General features: G+C 43.9%; 1 protein-coding gene across 1 annotated transcript in view; it reads right to left on the bottom strand.

The window, feature by feature from the left end:
* Window positions 1-27,880, bottom strand: part of ryr1b (ryanodine receptor 1b (skeletal)) — a 274,065-nt gene that overhangs the window by 179,201 nt on the left and 66,984 nt on the right. Inside the window, 15 exon segments of the mRNA XM_082956507.1 lie at window positions 5,032-5,375; window positions 8,063-8,271; window positions 9,540-9,714; window positions 11,021-11,226; window positions 11,635-11,782; window positions 12,060-12,219; window positions 12,934-13,017; window positions 14,276-14,379; window positions 14,553-14,657; window positions 16,409-16,625; window positions 17,248-17,440; window positions 18,341-18,582; window positions 25,162-25,295; window positions 25,845-25,963; window positions 26,349-26,444. Coding sequence (XP_082812633.1) covers window positions 5,032-5,375; window positions 8,063-8,271; window positions 9,540-9,714; window positions 11,021-11,226; window positions 11,635-11,782; window positions 12,060-12,219; window positions 12,934-13,017; window positions 14,276-14,379; window positions 14,553-14,657; window positions 16,409-16,625; window positions 17,248-17,440; window positions 18,341-18,582; window positions 25,162-25,295; window positions 25,845-25,963; window positions 26,349-26,444 — 2,536 coding nt within the window.

A 27,880-nucleotide genomic window follows, 5' to 3' on the forward strand; every position in this document is an offset into this window, starting at 1 on the left:
TGTTCTCCTCTACACATCCTCATCAGTCACAACTAACCCTCTGTTCTCCTCTACACATCCCCATCAGTCACTACTAACCCTCTGTTCTCCTCTACACATCCCTATAGTCACTACTAACCCTCTGTTCTCCTCTACACATCCTCATCAGTCACTACTAACCCTCTGTTCTCCTCTACACATCCCTATAGTCACTACTAACCCTCTGTTCTCCTCTACACATCCCTATAGTCACTACTAACCCTCTGTTCTCCTCTACACATCCCTATAGTCACTACTAACCCTCTGTTCTCCTCTACACATCCTCATCAGTCACTACTAACCCTCTCTTCTCCTCTACACATCCCTATAGTCACTACTAACCCTCTGTTCTCCTCTACACATCCTCATCAGTCACTACTAACCCTCTGTTCTCCTCTACACATCCCTATAGTCACTACTAACCCTCTGTTCTCCTCTACACATCCTCATCAGTCACTACTAACCCTCTGTTCTCCTCTACACATCCCTATAGTCACTACTAACCCTCTGTTCTCCTCTACACATCCCTATAGTCTCTACTAACCCTCTGTTCTCCTCTGCACATCCCTATAGTCACTACTAACCCTCTGTTCTCCTCTACACATCCTCATCAGTCACTATTAACCCTCTGTTCTCCTCTACACATCCCCATCAGTCACTACTAACCCTCTGTTCTCCTCTACACATCCCTATAGTCACTACTAACCCTCTGTTCTCCTCTGCACATCCCTATAGTCACTACTAACCCTCTGTTCTCCTCTACACATCCTCATCAGTCACTATTAACCCTCTGTTCTCCTCTACACATCCCCATCAGTCACTACTAACCCTCTGTTCTCCTCTACACATCCCTATAGTCACTACTAACCCTCTGTTCTCCTCTACACATCCCTATAGTCACTACTAACCCTCTGTTCTCCTCTACACATCCTCATCAGTCACTACTAACCCTCTGTTCTCCTCTACACATCCCTATAGTCACTACTAACCCTCTGTTCTCCTCTACACATCCTCATCAGTCACTACTAACCCTCTGTTCTCCTCTACACATCCCTATAGTCACTACTAACCCTCTGTTCTCCTCTACACATCCTCATCAGTCACTACTAACCCTCTGTTCTCCTCTACACATCCCTATAGTCACAACTAACCCTCTGTTCTCCTCTACACATCCCCATCAGTCACTACTAACCCTCTGTTCTCCTCATCACATCCCTATAGTCACTACTAACCCTCTGTTCTCCTCTACACATCCTCATCAGTCACTACTAACCCTCTGTTCTCCTCTACACATCCCTATAGTCACTACTAACCCTCTGTTCTCCTCTACACATCCTCATCAGTCACTACTAACCCTCTGTTCTCCTCTACACATCCCTATAGTCACTACTAACCCTCTGTTCTCCTCTACACATCCTCATCAGTCACTACTAACCCTCTGTTCTCCTCTACACATCCCTATAGTCACTACTAACCCTCTGTTCTCCTCTACACATCCTCATCAGTCACTACTAACCCTCTGTTCTCCTCTACACATCCCTATAGTCACAACTAACCCTCTGTTCTCCTCTACACATCCCCATCAGTCACTACTAACCCTCTGTTCTCCTCATCACATCCCTATAGTCACTACTAACCCTCTGTTCTCCTCTACACATCCTCATCAGTCACTACTAACCCTCTGTTCTCCTCTACACATCCCTATAGTCATTACTAACCCTCTGTTCTCCTCTACACATCCCTATAGTCACTACTAACCCTCTGTTCTCCTCTACACATCCCTATAGTCACTACTAACCCTCTGTTCTCCTCTACACATCTCTATAGTCACTACTAACCCTCTGTTCTCCTCTACACATCCCCATAGTCACTACTAACCCTCTGTTCTCCTCTACACATCCCTATAGTCACTACTAACCCTCTGTTCTCCTCTACACATCCCTATAGTCACTACTAACCCTCTGTTCTCCTCATCACATCCCTATAGTCACTACTAACCCTCTGTTCTCCTCATCACATCCCTATAGTCACTACTAACCCTCTGTTCTCCTCATCACATCCCTATAGTCACTACTAACCCTCTGTTCTCCTCATCACATCCCTATAGTCACTACTAACCCTCTGTTCTCCTCTACACATCTCTATAGTCACTACTAACCCTCTGTTCTCCTCTACACATCCCCATAGTCACTACTAACCCTCTGTTCTCCTCTACACATCCCCATAGTCACTACTAACCCTCTGTTCTCCTCTACACATCCCCATCAGTCACTACTAACCCTCTGTTCTCCTCATCACATCCCTATAGTCACTACTAACCCTCTGTTCTCCTCTACACATCCCTATAGTCACTACTAACCCTCTGTTCTCCTCATCACATCCCTATAGTCACTACTAACCCTCTGTTCTCCTCTACACATCCCTATAGTCACTACTAACCCTCTGTTCTCCTCTACACATCTCTATAGTCACTACTAACCCTCTGTTCTCCTCATCACATCCCTATAGTCACTACTAACCCTCTGTTCTCCTCTACACATCCCTATAGTCACTACTAACCCTCTGTTCTCCTCTACACATCCCTATAGTCACTACTAACCCTCTGTTCTCCTCTACACATCCCCATCGGTCACTACTAACCCTCTGTTCTCCTCTACACATCCCCATCGGTCACTACTAACCCTCTGTTCTCCTCATCACATCCCTATAGTCACTACTAACCCTCTGTTCTCCTCATCACATCCCTATAGTCACTACTAACCCTCTGTTCTCCTCATCACATCCCTATAGTCACTACTAACCCTCTGTTCTCCTCATCACATCCCTATAGTCACTACTAACCCTCTGTTCTCCTCATCACATCCCTATAGTCACTACTAACCCTCTGTTCTCCTCTACACATCCCTATAGTCACTACTAACCCTCTGTTCTCCTCTACACATCCCCATCGGTCACTACTAACCCTCTGTTCTCCTCTACACATCCCTATAGTCACTACTAACCCTCTGTTATCCTCTACACATCCCATCAGTCACTACTAACCCTCTGTTCTCCTCTACACATCTCTATAGTCACTACTAACCCTCTGTTCTCCTCTACACATCCCCATAGTCACTACTAACCCTCTGTTCTCCTCTACACATCCCTATAGTCACTACTAACCCTCTGTTCTCCTCATCACATCCCTATAGTCACTACTAACCCTCTGTTCTCCTCATCACATCCCTATAGTCACTACTAACCCTCTGTTCTCCTCATCACATCCCTATAGTGCCTACTAACCCTCTGTTCTCCTCATCACATCCCTATAGTCACTACTAACCCTCTGTTCTCCTCTACACATCTCTATAGTCACTACTAACCCTCTGTTCTCCTCTACACATCCCCATAGTCACTACTAACCCTCTGTTCTCCTCTACACATCCCCATAGTCACTACTAACCCTCTGTTCTCCTCTACACATCCCCATCAGTCACTACTAACCCTCTGTTCTCCTCATCACATCCCTATAGTCACTACTAACCCTCTGTTCTCCTCTACACATCCCTATAGTCACTACTAACCCTCTGTTCTCCTCATCACATCCCTATAGTCACTACTAACCCTCTGTTCTCCTCTACACATCCCTATAGTCACTACTAACCCTCTGTTCTCCTCTACACATCTCTATAGTCACTACTAACCCTCTGTTCTCCTCATCACATCCCTATAGTCACTACTAACCCTCTGTTCTCCTCTACACATCCCTATAGTCACTACTAACCCTCTGTTCTCCTCTACACATCCCTATAGTCACTACTAACCCTCTGTTCTCCTCTACACATCCCCATCGGTCACTACTAACCCTCTGTTCTCCTCTACACATCCCCATCGGTCACTACTAACCCTCTGTTCTCCTCATCACATCCCTATAGTCACTACTAACCCTCTGTTCTCCTCATCACATCCCTATAGTCACTACTAACCCTCTGTTCTCCTCATCACATCCCTATAGTCACTACTAACCCTCTGTTCTCCTCATCACATCCCTATAGTCACTACTAACCCTCTGTTCTCCTCATCACATCCCTATAGTCACTACTAACCCTCTGTTCTCCTCTACACATCCCTATAGTCACTACTAACCCTCTGTTCTCCTCTACACATCCCCATCGGTCACTACTAACCCTCTGTTCTCCTCTACACATCCCTATAGTCACTACTAACCCTCTGTTATCCTCTACACATCCCATCAGTCACTACTAACCCTCTGTTCTCCTCTACACATCTCTATAGTCACTACTAACCCTCTGTTCTCCTCATCACATCCCTATAGTCACTACTAACCCTCTGTTCTCCTCTACACATCCCTATAGTCACTACTAACCCTCTGTTCTCCTCTACACATCCCCATCGGTCACTACTAACCCTCTGTTCTCCTCTACACATCCCCATCGGTCACTACTAACCCTCTGTTCTCCTCATCACATCCCTATAGTCACTACTAACCCTCTGTTCTCCTCATCACATCCCTATAGTCACTACTAACCCTCTGTTCTCCTCATCACATCCCTATAGTCACTACTAACCCTCTGTTCTCCTCATCACATCCCTATAGTCACTACTAACCCTCTGTTCTCCTCATCACATCCCTATAGTCACTACTAACCCTCTGTTCTCCTCTACACATCCCTATAGTCACTACTAACCCTCTGTTCTCCTCTACACATCCCCATCGGTCACTACTAACCCTCTGTTCTCCTCATCACATCCCTATAGTCACTACTAACCCTCTGTTCTCCTCATCACATCCCTATAGTCACTACTAACCCTCTGTTCTCCTCTACACATCCCCATCGGTCACTACTAACCCTCTGTTCTCCTCTACACATCCCCATCGGTCACTACTAACCCTCTGTTCTCCTCTACACATCCCTATAGTCACTACTAACCCTCTGTTCTCCTCTACACATCCCCATCGGTCACTACTAACCCTCTGTTCTCCTCTACACATCCCCATCGGTCACTACTAACCCTCTCTTCTTGCCCTTCTCTGACATCGCGTCCTTCTCTATCTCGGGCGTCTCCTTGGCGACAGACGGTTCCTTTTCCTTCTCTTCCTGCTCCTTCTTACTGGCCGACTTCTTCAGAACCTCAAACTCCGAGTCCGGCTCCACCTCCAGAACCTCGTCCTCGTGGATGGTCAACGTGCGGGTCAGCGGCGTGGTCCCGGCTGTTATCTTGAAGACCTCGTCAAACTCCACGGGCATGCTCAGGCGGAGGAACAGCATGTCAGTGTTGGCATTCTGGGAGCCGAACGTCTTGTGGGTCAACTTCAGGCAGGGAGCGCTGTCCACTGTCCCGTCCACGCGGGACACCTGGAGGGGGAGAGATGAAGAGTAAAAAAGAGAGAAGAAGAGCGAAGAAGAGCGAAGAAGAGAGAAGAAGAGAAGAAGATCGATGAAGTTAGAAGAGCGAAGAATTGAGAAGAGCGAAGAAGAGAGAAGAAGAGCGAAGAAGAGAGAAGAAGGGCGAAGAAGAGAGAAGAGCGAAGAAGAGCGAAGAAGAGCGAAGAAGAGCGAAGAAGAGAGAAGGGCGAAGAAGAGAGAAGAGAGAAGAAGAGCGAAGAAGAGCAAAGAGGAGGAGAAGAGAGAAGAAGAGCAAAGAGGAGGAGAAGAGAGAAGAAGAGCAAAGAGGAGGAGAAGAGAGAAGAAGAGCGAAGAAGAGCAAAGAAGAGAGAAGAACAGCGAAGAGGAAGAGAGCTCCATGAACAACAGTGACAGGGAAATACTGGATAACTCCTCACTAAAGAAATCTCCAGTCTCCTCACTAGAACCTCCTGCTAAACTTATTCCCTGCAAATGCCAAGTATCACTTACTATTGTTGCGTATCTCAAGTCATACCTACCCGCAATCAACATACTCTGGAAGTATCATATTTCTACAATGGATTACTGAATACATGTAGCTTCACCTGTATATAAGAAACACTTGAAACAGAGCACTTCAGTCGCATATCATTTTAGAGGTCCGGTACATTAACACAATGTGGCGGGATGATTCCCTCTCTATCGCTAAATAAGGATGATTCTCTCTAAATAAAGCCTCTCTAACTACATAAGGATGATTCCCTCTCTATCGCTAAATAAGGATGATTCCCTCTCTATCGCTAAATAAGGATGATTCTCTCTAAATAAAGCCTCTCTAACTAAATAAGGATGATTTCCTCTCTAAATAAAGCCTCTCTAACTAAATAAGGATGATTTCCTCTCTAAATAAAGCCTCTCTAACTACATAAGGATGATTTCCTCTCTAAATAAAGCCTCCAACTAAATAAGGATGATTTCCTCTCTAAATAAAGCCTCTCTAACTAAATAAGGATGATTTCCTATCTAAATAAAGCCTCTCTAACTAAATAAGGATGATTTCCTCTCTAAATAAAGCCTCTCTAACTAAATAAGGATGATTTCCTCTCTAAATAAAGCCTCTCTAACTAAATAAGGATGATTCCCTCTAAATAAAGCCTCTAACTAAATAAGGATGATTTCCTCTCTAAATAAAGCCTCTCTAACTAAATAAGGATGATTTCCTCTCTAAATAAAGCCTCTCTAACTAAATAAGGATGATTCCCTCTCTAAATAAAGCCTCTAACTACATAAGGATGAATCCCTCTAAATAAAGCCTCTCTAACTAAATAAGGATGATTTCCTCTCTAAATAAAGCCTCCAACTAAATAAGGATGATTTCCTCTCTAAATAAAGCCTCTCTAACTAAATAAGGATGATTTCCTCTCTAAATAAAGCCTCTCTAACTAAATAAGGATGATTTCCTCTCTAAATAAAGCCTCTCTAACTAAATAAGGATGATTTCCTCTCTAAATAAAGCCTCTCTAACTAAATAAGGATGATTTCCTCTCTAAATCAAGCCGAAAGCATATTGAAATGCACTTTTTGTAAGAAATGTGCTATATAAATAAAGTTTGATTTGATTTCAATAAGTTAGACTCAACGAACCCTGTCAGATACATGATTCCCCAAATCTTATTATCCTGGTCATTAAGTCAACTACCACAATGTGTTGGTGGTTATTGGGTCAGTACCTCAATGTGTTGGTGGTTATTGGGTCAGTACCTCAATGTGTTGGTGGTTATTGGGTCAGTACCTCAATGTGTTGGTGGTTATTGGGTCAGTACCTCCATGTATTGGTGATTATTGGGTCAGTACCTCAATGTGTTGGTGGTTATTGGGTCAGTACCTCAATGTGTTGGTGGTTATTGGGTCAGTACTTCAATGTGTTAGTGGTTATTGGGTCAGTACCTCAATGTGTTGGTGGTTATTGGGTCAGTACCTCCATGTATTGGTGATTATTGGGTCAGTACCTCAATGTGTTGGTGGTTATTGGGTCAGTACCTCAATGTGTTGGTGGTTATTGGGTTCAGTACCTCAATGTGTTGGTGGTTATTGGGTCAGTACCTCAATGTGTTAGTGGTTATTGGGTCAGTACCTCAATGTGTTGGTGGTTATTGGGTCAGTACCTCAATGTGTTGGTGGTGGTTAGTAGGTCTGTACCTCAATGTGTTGGTGGTTATTGGGTCAGTACTTCAATGTGTTAGTGGTTATTGGGTCAGTACTTCAATGTGTTAGTGGTTATTGGGTCAGTACCTCAATGTGTTGGTGGTTATTGGGTCAGTACCTCAATGTATTGGTGATTATTGGGTCAGTACCTCAATGTGTTGGTGGTTATTGGGTCAGTACCTCAATGTGTTGGTGGTTATTGGGTCAGTACCTCAATGTGTTGGTGGTTATTGTTCAGTACCTCAATGTGTTGGTGGTTATTGGGTCAGTACCTCAATGTGTTGGTGGTTATTGGGTCAGTACCTCAATGTGTTGGTGGTTATTGGGTCTGTACCTCAATGTGTTGGTGGTTATTGGGTTCAGTACCTCAATGTGTTGGTGGTTATTGGGTCAGTACCTCAATGTGTTGGTGGTTATTGGGTCAGTACCTCAATGTGTTGGTGGTTATTGGGTCAGTACCTCAATGTGTTGGTGGTTATTGGGTTCAGTACCTCAATGTGTTGGTGGTTAGTTGGCACAGGGGCGAACTGTGGCAGGCTCTTGCTGAACCACATGGTAATGTCTCTCTTCATGTTGATGGCAAATGGTTCGAATCCCTCCTGGAGACCACAGATGGCGAAGTAGCGCAGACTGCTGACGTTCTGACCCAGGTTGATCCTGCCCACCTGAGACAGGCCCAGGGTACACACTGGGATGAAGCCTGAAGAGGTAGAAGGGGAGAGTTAGGTTCACTACATACAGCAGTGCACTACATTACACCAGGGCCCATAGGGAAGTGGAGCTGCAGGAGAGTTCATTTGACCAGGGCCCATAGGGAAGTGGAGCTGCAGGAGAGTTCATTTGACCAGGGCCCATAGGGAAGTGGAGCTGCAGGAGAGTTCATTTGACCAGGGCCCATAGGGAAGTGGAGCTGCAGGAGAGTTCATTTGACCAGGGCCCATAGGGAAGTGGAGCTTCTCTTCAGGTTCTGAAGCAGGTCCTGGAGATCTATAGTGCATTCAGCATTTTATTCCGGCCCAGCACTGGAGCACCAGGTTTAACCAATCAACTAATGGTTGAACCATCTGTGTTACTGCTTTAATGGAACAATGTTTGTTCCTGCTGCACACCCTGTAGCTCCCCAGACCTCTAGAGCCTGTATTAAACCACCCTGTAGCTCCCCAGATCTATAGAGCCTGTATTAAACCACCCATTAGCTCCCCAGACCTCTAGAGCCTGTATTAAACCACCCAGTAGCTCCCCAGACCTATAGAGCCTGTATTAAACCACCCATTAGCTCCCCAGACCTATAGAGCCTGTATTAAACCACCCATTAGCTCCCCAGACCTCTAGAGCCTGTATTAAACCACCCAGTAGCTCCCCAGACCTATAGAGCCTGTATTAAACCACCCATTAGCTCCCCAGACCTATAGAGCCTGTATTAAACCACCCATTAGCTCACCAGACCTATAGAGCCTGTATTAAACCACCCTGTAGCTCCCCAGACCTATAGAGCCTGTATTAAACCACCCATTAGCTCCCCAGACCTATAGAGCCTGTATTAAACCACCCATTAGCTCCCCAGACCTATAGAGCCTGTATTAAACCACCCTGTAGCTCCCCAGACCTATAGAGCCTGTATTAAACCACCCTGTTGCTCCCCAGACCTATAGAGCCTGTATTAAACCATCCTGTAGCTCCCCAGACCTATAGAGCTTGTATTAAACCATCCATTAGCTCCCCAGACCTATAGAGCCTGTATTAAACCATCCATTATCTCCCCAGACCTATAGAGCCTGTATTAAACCACCCATTAGCTCCCCAGACCTATAGAGCCTGTATTAAACCACCCATTAGCTCCCCAGACCTATAGAGCCTGTATTAAACCACCCATTAGCTCCCCAGACCTATAGAGCCTGTATTAAACCATCCTGTAGCTCACCAGACCCCTACATTGTGTATACTGAACCATGACAACACCACTATTACCTTCTCCTATCTCTATGTCCTTGAAAGCCATGTCTGAGCCAGAGTCGCTGATGAGCATCTCTCCGTTCAGGGTGAACATAATGTTTTGTTCGGTCAGGTCGATCATACACCCCACCACATCACCTGACTGCCACTGGCGACCAAACGGGTCATTACCCACGTGCCAGCGCTGGGCCTGGAGGGACAAACAAACTCAAAGTTAGATAAAAACAAAGTTATATAAATATGAAACTATGAGAAAGTAAAATAAAATGTGTTAATATATTGGTTTGGTAAAACATTTGTTAAAAAAAACAACATGTCTGGACTAATGGTAAGTGCCTTCATAAAGAGTATAGGAATAAGGTTACACAGAGAGACATGAACTCGTATGCTTTCATCATTTGTTTGGGGCGAGAGACACATTAACTCGTATGCTTTCATCATTTGTTTGGGGCGAGAGACACATTAACTCGTATGCTTTCATCATTTGTTTGGGGCGAGAGACACATTAACTCGTATGCTTTCATCATTTGTTTGGGGCGAGAGACACATTAACTCGTATGCTTTCATCATTTGTTTGGGGCGAGAGACACATTAACTCGTATGCTTTCATCATTTGTTTGGGGCGAGAGACACATTAACTCGTATGCTTTCATCATTTGTTTGGGGCGAGAGACACATTAACTCGTATGCTTTCATCATTTGTTTGGGGCGAGAGACACATTAACTCGTATGCTTTCATCATTTGTTTGGGCGAGAGACACATTAACTCGTATGCTTTCATCATTTGTTTGGGGCGAGAGACACATTAACTCGTATGCTTTCATCATTTGTTTGGGGCGAGAGACACATTAACTCGTATGCTTTCGTCATTTGTTTGGGGCGAGAGAGACATGAACTCGTATGCTTTCATCATTTGTTTGGGGCGAGAGACACATTAACTCGTATGCTTTCATCATTTGTTTGGGGCGAGAGAGACATGAACTCGTATGCTTTCGTCATTTGTTTGGTGCGAGAGACATTAACTCGTATGCTTTCATCATTTGTTTGGGGCGAGAGACACATTAACTCGTATGCTTTCATAATTTGTTTGGGGCGAGGGACACATTAACTCGTATGCTTTCGTCATTTGTTTGGGGCGAGAGACACATTAACTCGTATGCTTTCATCATTTGTTTGGGGCGAGAGAGACATTAACTCGTATGCTTTCGTCATTTGTTTGGGGCGAGAGAGACATGAACTCGTATGCTTTCATCATTTGTTTGGGGCGAGAGAGACATTAACTCGTATGCTTTCGTCATTTGTTTGGGGCGAGAGAGACATGAACTCGTATGCTTTCATCATTTGTTTGGGTAGCATGGGTAAAAAAGACACAATTTCCCCCAGAGAATCGTCTCCGTTGTCCATCATCAGTTTACGTGGAATCCCTGTGTGACCCTAGTCTAACCCAGACAGCCAATGTGATTGAGTTCTTTAGACTGGCAGTGTTTGTGACATACCGTTTTTCCGTTGAAGACCCAGGCCAGCTCGTCTGCTCCCAGCTCATTGTCAGCCCTGACGTTGGGTCGGGCCCAACCCACTCTCATCTCTTCGGTCGTCACCGCCTCAAATTCAAAGTACCACTTCCCAGACGTGACCGCGTATGACTTCTCAGCACGGAAGATGCGCACCTTATCCCCACGCACGTCATCCAGGCCAAGGCCAGCTAGAGAGAGAGAGAGAGAGAGAGAGAGAGAGAGAGAGAGAGAGAGAGAGAGAGACAGTGTGTGAGAGAGAGAGAGAGAGAGAGAGAGAGAGAGAGAGAGAGAGACAGTGAGAGAGAGAGAGAGAGAGAGAGACAGTGTGAGAGAGAGAGAGAGAGAGAGAGAGAGTGTGAGAGAGAGAGAGAGAGAGAGAGAGACAGTGAGAGAGAGAGAGAGAGAGAGAGAGAGAGAGAGAGAGTGTGAGAGAGAGAGAGAGAGAGAGAGAGACAGTGTGAGAGAGAGAGAGAGAGAGAGAGAGAGAGAGAGAGAGAGAGAGACAGTGTGAGAGAGAAGGAGTGAGATATTTAAGTATGGAGACGTAAATTCTCCTCCTGTCCTTCGTTTAGAGTAAGACAACACTATAGACTCACTGCTCTCCTGGTCTGGAGGCTCGATGTTGTATCCGTAGCCAATGAGAGTGCGTACGGCGTTGTTGACGCTGTCTCGGTTGGTCTTCTTGGTTCTCTCATCCAGCAGGTTATAAGGAACCAGACGTGGGTTACGCTTGTTCATGATATCCTGGGCACAGGAAGAAAACAATAATATAATTCACCATCATATTTATTTATTTGTTTACATGTATAGTGTTACCTATATCAACACCTGTAGGGGGAGTGTTTTTTGTAGTATCAGCTATGGACACACTATTTGGATTCATGCTAATAACACAATATAGACTGAAGGAGAGAGAGGGTGATAATGCTGTGGTAATGGAGGAAAGCTTACACACAGACCTGATCTGACCAAAACTACTGCAGACCTAACATTGTTTTTCCTAATGGGGGGATTTTATTACCTGCACAATGCTGTACGTCCATCCCTGGCGCACGCGGTCACGTGCCCACACATTGTGACCGTTCTCTGCCAGCTTCTCCACCAGCTGGTTTTGATTGGGCGTCAGTTTGACGTGGCTCAGGTCCAGGGGGGCGGGCTTAAATCCATTGCTCATTATATAGCTGAGAGAGGAGAGAGGGAAGAGCAGGGAGGGGAGGAGAGAGAGAGAGGAGAGAGAGAGAGAGGAGATTCAGGGAGGGGAGGAGAGAGAGAGAGAGGAGATTCAGGGAGGGGAGGAGAGAGAGAGAGAGGAGATTCAGGGAGGGGAGGAGAGAGAGAGAGAGGAGATTCAGGGAGGGGAGGAGAGAGAGAGAGAGAGAGAGAGAGAGAGAGAGAGAGAGAAGAGATTCAGGGAGGGGAGGAGAGAGAGAGAGGAGAGAGAGAGAGAGGAGATTCAGGGAGGGGAGGAGAGAGAGAGAGAGAGAGAGAGAGAGAAGAGATTCAGGGAGGGGAGGAGAGAGAGAGAGAGGAGATTCAGGGAGGGGAGGAGAGAGAGAGAGGAGAGAGAGAGAGAGGAGATTCAGGGAGGGGAGGAGAGAGAGAGAGAGAGAGAGAGAAGAGATTCAGGGAGGGGAGGAGAGAGAGAGAGAGGAGATTCAGGGAGGGGAGGAGAGAGAGAGAGAGAGAGAGAGAGAGAGAGAGAGAGAGAGGGAGAGAGAGGAGATTCAGGGAGGGGAGGAGAGAGAGAGGAGATTCAGGGAGGGGGAGAGAGAGAGAGGAGAGAGAGAGAGAGAGAGAGAGAGAGAGAGAGAGAGAATTCAGGGAGGGGAGGAGAGGAGAGGGTGAGATATAGATGTATATTGGCTGTAGTGTGAGGGAGGGAAGATGGGACTTACGTCTTTGGCATTTTAATGATCTTCAGGTTCTCCTCTGCCTTCTCATCCCCCATGCCCACATGGCAGCCCAGGGCCAGCAGAGTCCTGGAAGAGCACAGAGATACACACATTACAAGCTAACTGGCCCCTCTAAACACAGAGACCAACTCAGGACATTTTAAACACACATTAGAAACCAAGTGAAGACCTTTACACACACAAAGGATACACACTTTACAGACATTACAGACCAATTGGGGACCTTTACATGACATTAGCTTTACATTATTCCTGGACTAAAAAGCACTTCCGATTACCATTCTCTGGCTATAGGAAACCAGCCAAGGGCTCAGCACATGTATTTATGGCAGGGCGTAGCTGGAAGGGGTAGACGACTAAGGACAAGGACACTGTGTTTCCCCAGACATCTGCAGGTTATAGTTCCTCCCTTATATTACATTACATTATTATGTTATTATATTACATTATTATATTGCATGATACTATTATATTACATTATTATATTGCATGATACTATTATATTACATTATTATATTGCATGATACTATTATATTGTATTATTATATTGCATTATATTATTATATAACATTATTATATTACATTGTATTATTTTATTATACTATTTTATTATATTATTCAATTATTCAATTATTATATTATATTTTGTTTTATATAATTATATTACATTACATTGTATTATTTTATTATGTTACATTATATTATTATATTACATTATTATATGATTATATGATTATATGATTATATTACATTATTATATTACATTACATGACATTGTATTATTTTATTATATTATTATATTATATTATTCAATTATATTATTATATTACATTATATTATTATATTATATTATTATATTACATTATTATATTACATTATAGTATTATATTACATTATTATATTACATTATAGTATTATATTACATTATTATATTATTATATTACATTATTATAATACATTATAGTATTATATTACATTATTATATTATTATATTACATTACATTGTATTATGTTACATTATTATATTATTATATTACATTATATTGTATTATTTTATTATATTATATTATTATATTACATTATATTGTATTATTTTAGTATATTATATTATTATATTACATTATATTGTATTATTTTATTATATTATATTATTATATTACATTATATTGTATTATTTTATTATATTATATTATTATATTACATTATATTGTATTATTTTATTATATTATATTATTATATTATATTACATTATATTGTATTATTTTATTATATGATATTATTATATTACATTACATTGTATTATGTTACATTATTCGATTATTACTTAAGTGTTTCCCCAGACATTTGCAGATTGTAATTCCTCTCAGGTTCAGGAAGGGTCTGGAAGTCTACCAGACAGGGATGCAGCTTCTTGTTGTCGTCTCTGAACTGTAGGAAGGGAGAAAACAGACAGAGAGGGTCATTACATCCCAGCGCAGTACTTTTGACTAATGGCCCCTAAGGGCCCCTTTTTTTCTCTGTCTGGCCGGCGATCAGTGCCATTATCCAAGCGTTGCTGTATCAGTATTTCTTGTCTGTTATTAAAGGGGTAATATACTCACTATTCCATAAGTCCAGCCCTGCTCGATGCGTGTGATGGCCCACAGCGCGTGGATATTCTCTGCCAGCTTCTCCCTGATCTTCTCCAGGTGGGGCGGCAACACGATCTGCAGCACACACAGCGTAAAAGGTTATAGGTCAAATAAAGGTCAGAGGTCCGCAGATCGAAAGTGAAGAGGAGTAAATGGACAGCCTTGTCTGGTATCTGAACAGGGTTAGGGCTAGGGGACAGGGTGTGTGTGTGTGGTACCTGAGCAGGGTTAGGGCTAGGGGACAGGGTGTGTGTGTTACCTGAACAGGGTTAGGGCTAGGGGACAGGGTGTGTGTGGTACCTGAACAGGGTTAGGGCTAGGGGACAGGGTGTGTGTGTTACCTGAACAGGGTTAGGGCTAGGGGACAGGGTGTGTGTGTTACCTGAACAGGGTTAGGGCTAGGGGACAGGGTGTGTGTGGTACCTGAACAGGGTTAGGGCTAGGGGACAGGGTGTGTGTGTTACCTGAACAGGGTTAGGGCTAGGGGACAGGGTGTGTGTGTGTGTGTTACCTGAGCAGGGTTAGGGCTAGGGGACAGGGTGTGTGTGTTACCTGAACAGGGTTAGGGCTAGGGGACAGGGTGTGTGTGTGTATGTTACCTGAACAGGGTTAGGGCTAGGGGACAGGGTGTGTGTGGTACCTGAACAGGGTTAGGGCTAGGGGACAGGGTGTGTGTGTGTTACCTGAGCAGGGTTAGGGCTAGGGGACAGGGTGTGTGTGTTACTTGAACAGGGTTAGGGCTAGGGGACAGGGTGTGTGTGGTACCTGAGCAGGGTTAGGGCTAGGGGACAGGGTGTGTGTGTTACCTGAACAGGGTTAGGGCTAGGGGACAGGGTGTGTGTGGTACCTGAACAGGGTTAGGGCTAGGGGACAGGGTGTGTGTGTTACCTGAACAGGGTTAGGGCTAGGGGACAGGGTGTGTGTGTTACCTGAACAGGGTTAGGGCTACGGGACAGGGTGAGTCTGGTACCTGAGCAGGGTTAGGGCTAGGGGACAGGGTGTGTGTGTTACCTGAGCAGGGTTAGGGCTAGGGGACAGGGTGTGTGTGGTACCTGAACAGGGTTAGGGCTAGGGGACAGGGTGTGTGTGTGTATGTTACCTGAACAGGGTTAGGGCTAGGGGACAGGGTGTGTGTGGTACCTGAACAGGGTTAGGGCTAGGGGACAGGGTGTGTGTGTTACCTGAACAGGGTTAGGGCTAGGGGACAGGGTGTGTGTGGTACCTGAACAGGGTTAGGGCTAGGGGACAGGGTGTGTGTGGTACCTGAACAGGGTTAGGGCTAGGGGACAGGGTGTGTGTGTTACCTGAACAGGGTTAGGGCTAGGGGACAGGGTGTGTGTGTGTGTGGTACCTGAACAGGGTTAGGGCTAGGGGACAGGGTGTGTGTGGTACCTGAACAGGGTTAGGGCTAGGGGACAGGGTGTGTGTGTTACCTGAACAGGGTTAGGGCTAGGGGACAGGGTGTGTGTGGTACCTGAACAGGGTTAGGGCTAGGGGACAGGGTGTGTGTGTGTGTGTTACCTGAGCAGGGTTAGGGCTAGGGGACAGGGTGTGTGTGTGTGTGGTACCTGAACAGGGTTAGGGCTAGGGGACAGGGTGTGTGTGTGTGTGGTACCTGAACAGGGTTAGGGCTAGGGGACAAGGTGTGTGTGGTACCTGAACAGGGTTAGGGCTAGGGGACAGGGTGTGTGTGGTACCTGAACAGGGTTAGGGCTAGGGGACAGGGTGTGTCTAGTACCTGAACAGGTTTAGGGCTAGGGGACAGGGTGTGTGTGGTACCTGAACAGGGTTAGGGCTAGGGGACAGTGTGTGTGTGTGTGTGTTACCTGAGCAGTGTCTACGGGATTGGGGGTAAAGGAGGTGTGTGTGAGGGACTGGGTTGGCCCCAGCAAGTTTCGGACTCCGTCAAAGTCGTGTTTGTACTCCTTGATGGGTTCGATCCTCATTCTGTCCTTGGGTAGCAGAGCCTCGTAGCACGGGGCATAGCCCGGGGGGGGTAGGAACTTAAAGTCTCCATGGCGACCGCCCAACAGTAAACGAGCTCTGAGGAGACAGGAAATAAAATGGGGTCACGTTAAGGGCCAGGAAAAACAGTGGGGCTATTTTAAGAGCAAGGAAAAATGAAAAACAGTGGGGTCGTTTTAAAGGCCAAGAGAAAGGAAAAACCGTGGGGTCATTTTAAAGGTCAGGAAATACAGTGGGGTCATTTATAGGGCCAGGGGTTTTGCATGGACATGAGACCTGACTAGAATCTTTCTGTAAGTCTCAGGATCAGAAGGGCATTGAGCCCTGGTGCTGCAGAGTCCTTGGTCCCTGACCCCTTTACTCTCATCATTCAATCAGCCATTAACTGTCTGTCTGTCTGTCTGTCTGTCTGTCTGTCTGTCTGTCTGTCTGTCTGTCTGTCTGTCTGTCTGTCTGTCTGTCTGTCTGTCTGTCTGTCTGTCTGTCTGTCTGGCTGGCTGGCTGGCTGGCTGGCTGGCTGGCTGGCTGGCTGGCTGGCTGGCTGGCTGGCTAACATTACATTACATTACACCTCATCCAGAGCTATGTACGACGAGCACATTCACCTAAGGTAGGTAAAATATCAATCAATTAATCAATCAATCAAACAACATGTTTTTGTACTGCACAAGTCTAGCCCCCATGTTGTCCTCCATCTTACTTCACTCCAGCAGAGAAGCTGATGACGGGGAAGAACAGTCCATCTATGTTGAAGTTCTCGAACATGCCCTGGACCGGGTGGCCGTTGACCCGGAACGAGATACTGGGCACGCTCAGATCCAGACAGCACGACACAACATCATCAGCTGCTAGGGCATGCTGATTGGGCGACGCTACCTGGCGGGGGACGTGACCTGGAGGGGAGAGGGGAGGAGTCAGGGGGCTACTGGAAAACTAGTCTGGTTTCCATACTGTATGTGCTGTGGTCTGGTTTCCATACTGTATGTGCTGTGGTCTCGTTCCTTCCTGTATGTGCTGTGGTCTGGTTTCCATACTGTATGTGCTGTGGTCTGGTTCCATACTGTATGTGCTGTGGTCTGGTTTCTATACTGTATGTGCTGTGGTCTGGTCCCATACTGTATGTGCTGTGGTCTGGTACCATACTGTATGTGCTGTGGTCTCGGTTTCCATACTGTATGTGCTGTGGTCTCGTTCCATACTGTATGTGCTGTGGTCTGGTTTCCATACTGTATGTGCTGTGGTCTGGTTCCATACTGTATGTGCTGTGGTCTCGTTCCTTCCTGTATGTGCTGTGGTCTGGTTTCCATACTGTATGTGCTGTGGTCTGGTTTCCATACTGTATGTGCTGTGGTCTGGTACCATACTGTATGTGCTGTGGTCTCGTTCCTTCCTGTATGTGCTGTGGTCTGGTTTCCATACTGTATGTGCTGTGGTCTGGTTTCCATACTGTATGTGCTGTGGTCTGGTTTCCATACTGTATGTGCTGTGGTCTGGTTCCATACTGTATGTGCTGTGGTCTCGTTCCTTCCTGTATGTGCTGTGGTCTGGTTTCCATACTGTATGTGCTGTGGTCTGGGTTCCATACTGTATGTGCTGTGGTCAACTCTTCTATCTTCGTCAAGCCATACATGTTTGCCATGAAAACGCTAATAACACCTTTCAATTTGTGTTGCAAGTGACTGAACGGAAGACGAACCCGGTCTTACTCTGTATGTGCAGTAGACTAGACAGCGTTTACAATATGAACCTGAGGTGAAACATTGACATGGTAACAATAGGAAGGTAAAGCGTACCTGACCACAGGTGCAGTCCATCGAAGCCGTATGAGTAGAGGTCATCCCCCACCCCGTTGCCACCCCAGCCCTCTCCGCCCCCAGGATAGGGGGAATACCCCTCTGTCAGGGCCCAGCCCACACGCAGGTGAGAGGGTGTGGCTGTCACGAAAGGCTCAACGTAGTCTACCATCATCTCAAAGTACCACTTCTTATACTGAGTGGAGCCTTCGCAGGTTCCCAGGAAGATGTTGGGCCTCACACTGCAGATAGAAACACATATTCCGCAACTCTTAGAGCACAACGGGATAGAACAGAATATTGTACGTATATATATATATATATATATATATATATGTGTATATATGTATATATATATGTATATGTATATATATATGTATATATGTGTATGTATATATGTATATATATGTATGTATGTGTGTATGTATATGTATATATATGTATGTATATATATATGTATATGTATATATGTATATATATATATATATATATATATGTGTGTATATATGTATATATGTGTGTATATATGTATACACACATATATGTATATATATATATATATATTATATATGTATATGTATATATATATATGTATATGTGTATGTTTGTATATGTATATATATGTGTATATATATATGTATATGTATATATGTATATGTATATATATATGTGTATGTTTGTATATGTATATATATGTGTATGTATATATGTATATATATATATATATATATATATGTGAGTTCCAAAAGTATTAGGACACTGACACTTTATGTTGTTGTTTTGGCTCTGTACCAAAGTAATTTGGATTTTAAATGATAAAGTGCAGACTGTCAGCTTCAATTCGGGGGCATTTTCATCCATATCGGGTGAACCGTTTAGAAATAACAGCACTTTTTTGTACATAGACCCCCATTTTAGGGGACCAAAAGTATTGTTGACTCCAGTGCTTCCCACAGTCGTGTCAAACTGGCTGGATGTCCTTTTGAGAGGCGGACCGTTCTTGATACACACACTGGAAATCAGCGAACAAAACATTATGGATTCTTGCTCTTTCCATGACATAGACTGACCGTCCCTGTGGAACGCTTTCGACTCATTGTAGAGTCCATGCCATGACAATTTGAGGCTGTTTCTGAGGGGAAAAAAGGGAGGGGTGCAACTCAATATTAGAAGGTGTTCTTAATGTCAGAACAGCCTCAATTCGTCGGGTCATGGACTCTACAACGAGTCGAAAGCGTTCCACAGGGACGCTGGCCCATGTTGACTCCAGTGCTTCCCACATGTGTTAAGTTGGCTGGATGTCCTTTGGGTGGTGGACCTTTCTTGATACACAGGGGAAACTGTTTAGTGTGAAAAACCCAGCAGCGTTGCAGTTCTTGACACACTCAACCCGGTGTGCCTGGCACATACTACCATACCCCGTTCAAAGAAACTTCAATATTTTGTCTTGCCCCATTCACACTCTGAATGGCAAAAATACACAATCCATGTCTCAATTGTCTCAAGGCTTTAAAATCCTTCTTTAACCCATCTCCTCCCCTTCATCTACACTGATTGAAGGGTATTTAACAAGTGACCTCAATAAAGGATCAAATCTTTCACCTGAATTCAGCTGGTCAGTCTGTCATGGAAAGAGCAGCTATACCTAATGTTTTGCACACTCACTGTATGTATATATATATATATATATATATATACAGTGCATTCAGAAAGTATTCAGACCCTTCAATTTTTCCACATTTTGTTACGTTACAGACTTATAGATTTGTTTTATCCATTTTTTAAATTCTCATCAATCTACACACAATACCCCATAATGACATCACAATACCCCATAATGACGTCACAATACCCCATAATGACGTCACAATACCCCATAATGACGTCACAATACCCCATAATGACGTCACAATACCCCATAATGACATCACAATACCCCATAATGACGTCACAATACCCCATAATGACGTCACAATACCCCATAATGACGTCACAATACCCCATAATGACATCACAATACCCCATAATGACAAAGCAAAAACATTTTTTCTCTTTTTTTTTGCAAATGTATTAAAAATACAAAACTTAAATATTACATTTACATAAGTATTCAGACCCTTTAATCAGCACTTTGTTGAAGCATCATTGGCAGTGATTACAGCCTTGAGTCTTCTTGGGTATGACGCTACAAGCTTGGCACACCTGTATTTGGGGAGTTTCTCCCATTCTTCTCTGCAGATCCTCTCAAGCTCTGTCAGGTTGGATGGGGAGCGTCGCTGCACAGCTATTTTCAGGTCTCTCCAGAGATGTTGGATTGGGTTCAAGTCCTGGCTCAGGCTGGGCCACTCAAGGACATTCAGAGACTTGTCCCAAAGCCACTCCTGCGTTGTCTTGGCTGTGTGCTTAGGGTCGTTGTCCTGTTGGAAGGTGAACCTTCACCCCAGTCTGAGGTCCTGAGTGCTCTGGAGCAGGTTTTCATCAAGGATCTCTCTGTACTTTGCTCCGTTCATCTTTCACTCAAACCTGATTAGTCTCTCAATCCCTGCTTCTGAAAAACATCACCACAGCATGATGCTGCCACCACCATGCTTCACTGTAAGGATGGTGCCAGGTTTTCTCCAGACGTGATGTGATGTTCCTCCAGAGTTCAATCTTGTTTTCATCAGACCAGAGAATCTTGTTTCTCATGGTCTGAGAGTCCTTTAGGTGCCTTTTGGCAAACTCCAAGCGGGCTGTCATGTCTTTTACTGAGGAGTGGCTTCTGTCTGGCCACTCTACCATAAAGTCCTGATTGGTGGAGTGCTGCAGAGATGGTTGTCCTTCTGGAAGGTTCTCCTCTCTCCACAGAGGAACTCTGAAGCTCTGTCAGAGTGACCATAAGATTCTTGGTCACCTCCCTGAACAAGGCCCTTCTCCCCCGATTGCTCAGTTTGGCCGGGAGGCCAGCTCTAGAAAGAGTCTTGTTGGTTCCAAATGTCTTCCATTTCAGAATGATGAAGGCCACTACATTCTTGGGGACCTTCAATGCTGTAGATTTGTTGGTACCCTTCACCAGATCTGTGCCTCGCCACAATCCTGTCTCAGAGCTCTACAGACAATTCCTTCGACCTCATGGCTTGGTATTTGCTGTGACATGCACTGTCAACAGTGGGACCTTATATAGACAGCTGTGTACCTTTCCATGTCCAATCAATTGAATTTACCACAGGTGGATTCCAATCAAGTTGTAGAAACATCTCAAAGATGATCAATGGAAACAGGATGTACCTGAGCTCAATTTCGAGTCTCATAGCAAAGGGTCTGAATATTTATATAAATAAGGTATTTGTTTTTATTTTATTTAATACAAAATAAACATTTAAAACAATAAAAAAATTCACTTTGTCATTATGGTGAATTCTTTGAAGATTGATGAGGATTTGTTTTTATTTAATCCATTTTAGAATACGGCTGTAACGTAACAAAATGTGGAAAAAGTCAAGGGGTCTGAATACTTTCTAAATGCACTGTATATCTATATCTATACAGTATCTATTACTATATCTATACAGTATCTATTACTATATCTATACAGTATCTATTACTATATCTATACAGTATCTATCACTATATCTATACAGTATCTATCACTATATCTACACAGTATCTATCACAATATCTACACAGTATCTATCACTATATCTACACAGTATCTATCACAATATCTACACAGTATCTATCACTATATCTATACAGTATCTATTACTATATCTATACAGTATCTATCACTATATCTATACAGTATCTATTACTATATCTATACAGTATCTATTACTATATCTATACAGTATCTATCACTATATCTATACAGTATCTATTACTATATCTATACAGTATCTATCGCTATATCTACACAGTATCTATCACAATATCTACACAGTATCTATCACTATATCTACACAGTATCTATCACAATATCTACACAGTATCTATCACAATATCTACACAGTATCTATCACTATATCTATACAGTATCTATTACTATATCTATACAGTATCTATCACTATATCTATACAGTATCTATCACTATATCTATACAGTATCTATTACTATATCTATACAGTATCTATTACTATATCTATACAGTATCTATCACTATATCTATACAGTATCTATTACTATATCTATACAGTATCTATCGCTATATCTACACAGTATCTATCACAATATCTACACAGTATCTATCACTATATCTACACAGTATCTATCACAATATCTACACAGTATCTATCACAATATCTACACAGTATCTATCACAATATCTACACAGTATCTATCACTATATCTATACAGTATCTATTACTATATCTATACAGTATCTATCACTATATCTATACAGTATCTATCACAATATCTACACAGTATCTATCACTATATCTACACAGTATCTATCACAATATCTACACAGTATCTATCACTATATCTATACAGTATCTATTACTATATCTATACAGTATCTATCACTATATCTATACAGTATCTATTACTATATCTATACAGTATCTATTACTATATCTATACAGTATCTATCACTATATCTATACAGTATCTATTACTATATCTATACAGTATCTATCGCTATATCTACACAGTATCTATCACAATATCTACACAGTATCTATCACTATATCTACACAGTATCTATCACAATATCTACACAGTATCTATCACAATATCTACACAGTATCTATCACTATATCTATACAGTATCTATTACTATATCTATACAGTATCTATCACTATATCTATACAGTATCTATCACTATATCTACACAGTATCTATCACTATATCTATACAGTATCTATTACTATATCTATACAGTATCTATCACTATATCTATACAGTATCTATTACTATATCTATACAGTATCTATTACTATATCTATACAGTATCTATCACTATATCTATACAGTATCTATCACTATATCTATACAGTATCTATTACTATATCTATACAGTATCTATTACTATATCTATACAGTATCTATCACTATATCTATACAGTATCTATATATAATCTACACAGTATCTATCACTATATCTATACAGTATCTATTACTATATCTATACAGTATCTATCACTATATCTATACAGTATCTATCACTATATCTATACAGTATCTATCACTATATCTATACAGTATCTATTACTATATCTATACAGTATCTATATATAATCTACACACACATATATATATATATTTTTTTTTTTAGTTTATTTTTTTTACAGTGCCTATAGAAAGTATTCACACCCCTTGACTTTTTCCAGATTTTGTTGTGTTACAGCCTGAATTAAAAATGGATTACATTGAGATTTTGTGACACTGGCCTACAAACAATACTCCACAATAATGTCAAAGTGGAATTGTTTTTTTCAGACATTTATACAAATGATTTAAAAATGAAGAGCTGAAATGTGACCCGTTTCAGGAAACTATACATACAGTTTCGTTATTTTTACTATTTTCTACAATTGTAGAATAATAGTGAAGACATCAAAACTATAAAATAACACATATGGAATAATTTAGTAAACAAAAAAAAGTGTTAAACAAATCAAAATATATTTTGGATTTTTCAGAGTAGCCACCCTTTGCCTTGATGACAGCATTGCACACTCTTTGACATTCTCTCAACCAGCTTCATGAGGTAGGTAGGTTGTTCTGAGTCCAAATTTGAGATTTTTTGGTTCCAACCGCCGTGTCTTTGAGAGAAGCAGAGTAGGTGAACGGATGATCGCTGCGTGTGGTTCCCACTGTGAAGCATGGAGGGGGAGGTGTGATGGTGCTTTGCTGGTGACACTGTCAGTGATTTATTTAGAATTCAAGGCATACAACCAGCATGGCTACCACAGCATTCTGCAGCGATACGCCATCCCATCTGGTTTGGGCTTAGTGGGACTATCATTTGTTTTTCGACAGGACAATGACCCAACACACCTCCAGGCTGTGTAAGGGCTATTTGACCAAGAAGGAGAGGGATGAAGTGCTGCATCAGATGAGCTGGCCTCCACAATCACCCGACCTCAACCCAATTGAGAATGTTTGGGATGAGTTGGACCGCAGAGTGAAGGAAAAGCAGCTAACAAGTGCTCAGCATATGTGGGAACACCTTCAAGACTGTTGGAAAAGCATTCCAGGTGAAGCTGGTTGAGAGAATGCCTCGAGTGTGCAAAGCTGTCATCAAGGCAAAGGGTGGCTACTTTGAAGAATCTCAAATAGAAACTATAAAAGTTTTTCCTACTTTTCTCAACAACATGGATGCCCTGAATTTAGCGGGCGCTATCGACAGATCAGTTCATAAAAGTTGTGATGGGCTACTAACTGCACACGCCACGGTCATTGTGAACCAGAGTGACTTGACACAACGCTGGCCAAAGAAAACAGAGTAAAATGGTTCCAGTCTGCCGTGAATTGTTCATCCATGTATACGGGTAAGAGTCTAGTTAGATTTTACAGATATTATAAGTTTCTACTTTAGGTAGAAAGTTGTTGGGGTGTGAATACTTATGTAAATTTGATATTTCTGTATTTCATTTTCAGTAAAACTGAGATTTTTTATTTATTTTTTAAATCTAAAAACATTTTTTCACTTTGAGTTTAGATTTGAGTGTAGATGGGTGAGAACAAAAATTTAATTTAATCAATTTTGAATCCAGGCTGTAACACAACAAAATGTGAAATAAGTCAAAGGGTATGAATGATTTCTTAACAGTATATATTATATATTCTGAATGATATGTTAACACTATATATGTTATATATTATATTATACATTACCTGGTTACGTAGTTGACGATGTTGGTCTGCAATAGGAGATCGCGACCTGGAAATAGATTCTCTGTGATGAGGTTCTGATTGGACCTTACAGCGACACCGTTACACACACAAAGAGACCGGAGGACGTCCAACACCTAGAGGAAAGAGACAGAGACAGAGAGAGACAGAGGCAGAGACAGAGAGAGACAGAGAGAGACAGAGACAGAGGCAGAGACAGAGAGAGACAGAGAGAGACAGAGAGAGACAGAGAGAGACAGAGAGAGACAGAGGCAGAGACAGAGAGAGAGACAGAGAGAGACAGAGAGAGAGACAAAGAGAGAGACAGAGAGAGACAGAGGCAGAGACAGAGACAGAGAGAGACAGAGAGAGACAGAGAGAGACAGAGAGAGAGACAAAGAGAGAGACAGAGAGAGACAGAGGCAGAGACAGAGACAGAGAGAGACAGAGAGAGACAGAGACAGGGAAATGTGAGGAAAGTTCAAGGAAGTGTTGGTTCCAAACTGGGAAGTAACTCAGCTGGTCCCGATTCACTCCCTACCTCTTCCCCTTGGCCTCTTGACCGTTTGATATTTGCAGATATTTAAAGTGGCAGCTATATGATGGAAGTTCCACCACTACACTGCTAACACCTAACCAGACCCTACAGATGTGCAAACATCGAAACATCTGCAGACATCACTGACCTTGTGGTTTCTGCCATGTTTGTCCAGCAAAGAGATGATGGATTTGATGTGGTTCTCCTGAATGATGTTCAGAACCTCTGGACTCTCAATCAGAACACAGTGCAACACCTCCAAGATACCTGGAGAGAGGGAGGAGAGGGAGGAGGGGCAGCAGGGTAGCCTAGTGGTTAGAGCATTGGGCTAGTAACCGAAAGGTTGCAAGTCTGAATCCCCGAGCTGACAAGGTACAAATCTGTCGTTCTGCCCCTGAACAAGGCAGTTAACCCACTGTTCCTAGGCTGTCATTGAAAATAAGAATTTGTTCTTAACTGACTTGCATAGTTAAATAAAGGTAAAAAGAGAAAGAGGGAGAAATGGGTGATGAACACGGTCCTGTGCTGAAAGAACCTTCAAGTCAGATATGAAAATGGGTAGTGCCCTGAGTTTTTCCTAATCAGTAGCCTAAACCAGGAAAAACTCCTGCCCCTAGCCATGGTGAGTGGCATTGAGCAGAACTCCAGGTACCTGAAGAGGCCTCCAGCCGGTCCAGTTTGCTGACCAGCCAGTCCAGGTTATCACAGAACAGCGCGCAGTTAGAGCGGTTCCCCCTGATCAGAGAGGCTGGGAGGGAGAACAGGTGGAGGGAGGGAGAAGAAGTGGAGGGAGAGAACAGGTGGAGGGAGGGAGAACAGGTGGAGGGAGAGAACAGGTGGAGGGAGAGAACAGGTGGAGGGAGAGAGAACAGGTGGAGGGAGAGAACAGGTGGAGGGAGGGAGAAGAGGTAGAGGGAGAGAGAACAGGTGGAGGGAGGGAGAACAGGTGGAGGGAGAGAGAACAGGTGGAGGGAGAGAACAGGTGGAGGGAGAGAACAGGTGGAGGGAGGGAGAAGAGGTAGAGGGAGAGAGAACAGGTGGAGGGAGGGAGAACAGGTGGAGGGAGAGAGAACAGGTGGAGGGAGGGAGAAGAGGTGGAGGGAGAGAGAACAGGTGGAGGGAGGGAGAAGAGGTGGAGGGAGAGAGAACAGGTGGAGGGAGAGAACAGGTGGAGGGAGGGAGAAGAGGTAGAGGGAGAGAGAACAGGTGGAGGGAGGGAGAACAGGTGGAGGGAGAGAGAACAGGTGGAGGGAGGGAGAACAGGTGGAGGGAGAGAGAACAGGTGGAGGGAGGGAGAACAGGTGGAGGGAGAGAACAGGTGGAGGGAGGGAGAACAGGTGGAGGGAGAGAACAGGTGGAGGGAGAGAGAACAGGTGGAGGGAGAGAGAACAGGTGGAGGGAGAGAACAGGTGGAGGGAGGGAGAACAGGTGGAGGGAGGGAGAAGAGGTAGAGGGAGAGAGAACAGGTGGAGGGAGGGAGAACAGGTGGAGGGAGAGAGAACAGGTGGAGGGAGAGAACAGGTGGAGGGAGGGAGAACAGGTGGAGGGAGAGAGAACAGGTGGAGGGAGAGAACAGGTGGAGGGAGGGAGAACAGGTGGAGGGAGAGAGAACAGGTGGAGGGAGAGAACAGGTGGAGGGAGGGAGAAGAGGTAGAGGGAGAGAGAACAGGTGGAGGGAGGGAGAACAGGTGGAGGGAGAGAGAACAGGTGGAGGGAGAGAGAACAGGTGGATGGAGGGAGAACAGGTGGAGGGAGAGAGAACAGGTGGAGGGAGAGAGAACAGGTGGAGGGAGAGAGAACAGGTGGAGGGAGGGAGAACAGGTGGAGGGAGAGAGAACAGGTGGAGGGAGAGAACAGGTGGAGGGAGGGAGAACAGGTGGAGGGAGGGAGAACAGGTGGAGGGAGAGAGAACAGGTGGAGGGAGAGAGAACAGGTGGATGGAGGGAGAACAGGTGGAGGGAGAGAGAACAGGTGGAGGGAGGGAGAACAGGTGGAGGGAGAGAGAACAGGTGGAGGGAGGGAGAACAGGTGGAGGGAGAGAACAGGTGGAGGGAGAGAGAACAGGTGGAGGGAGAGAGAACAGGTGGAGGGAGGGAGAACAGGTGGAGGGAGGGAGAACAGGTGGCGGGAGAGAGAACAGGTGGAGGGAGGGAGAACAGGTGGAGGGAGGGAGAACAGGTGGAG

This window comes from Salmo salar, chromosome 09, assembly GCF_965601325.2.
Source record: "Salmo salar chromosome 09, fSalSal1, whole genome shotgun sequence".
Lineage (NCBI taxonomy): Eukaryota > Metazoa > Chordata > Actinopteri > Salmoniformes > Salmonidae > Salmo > Salmo salar.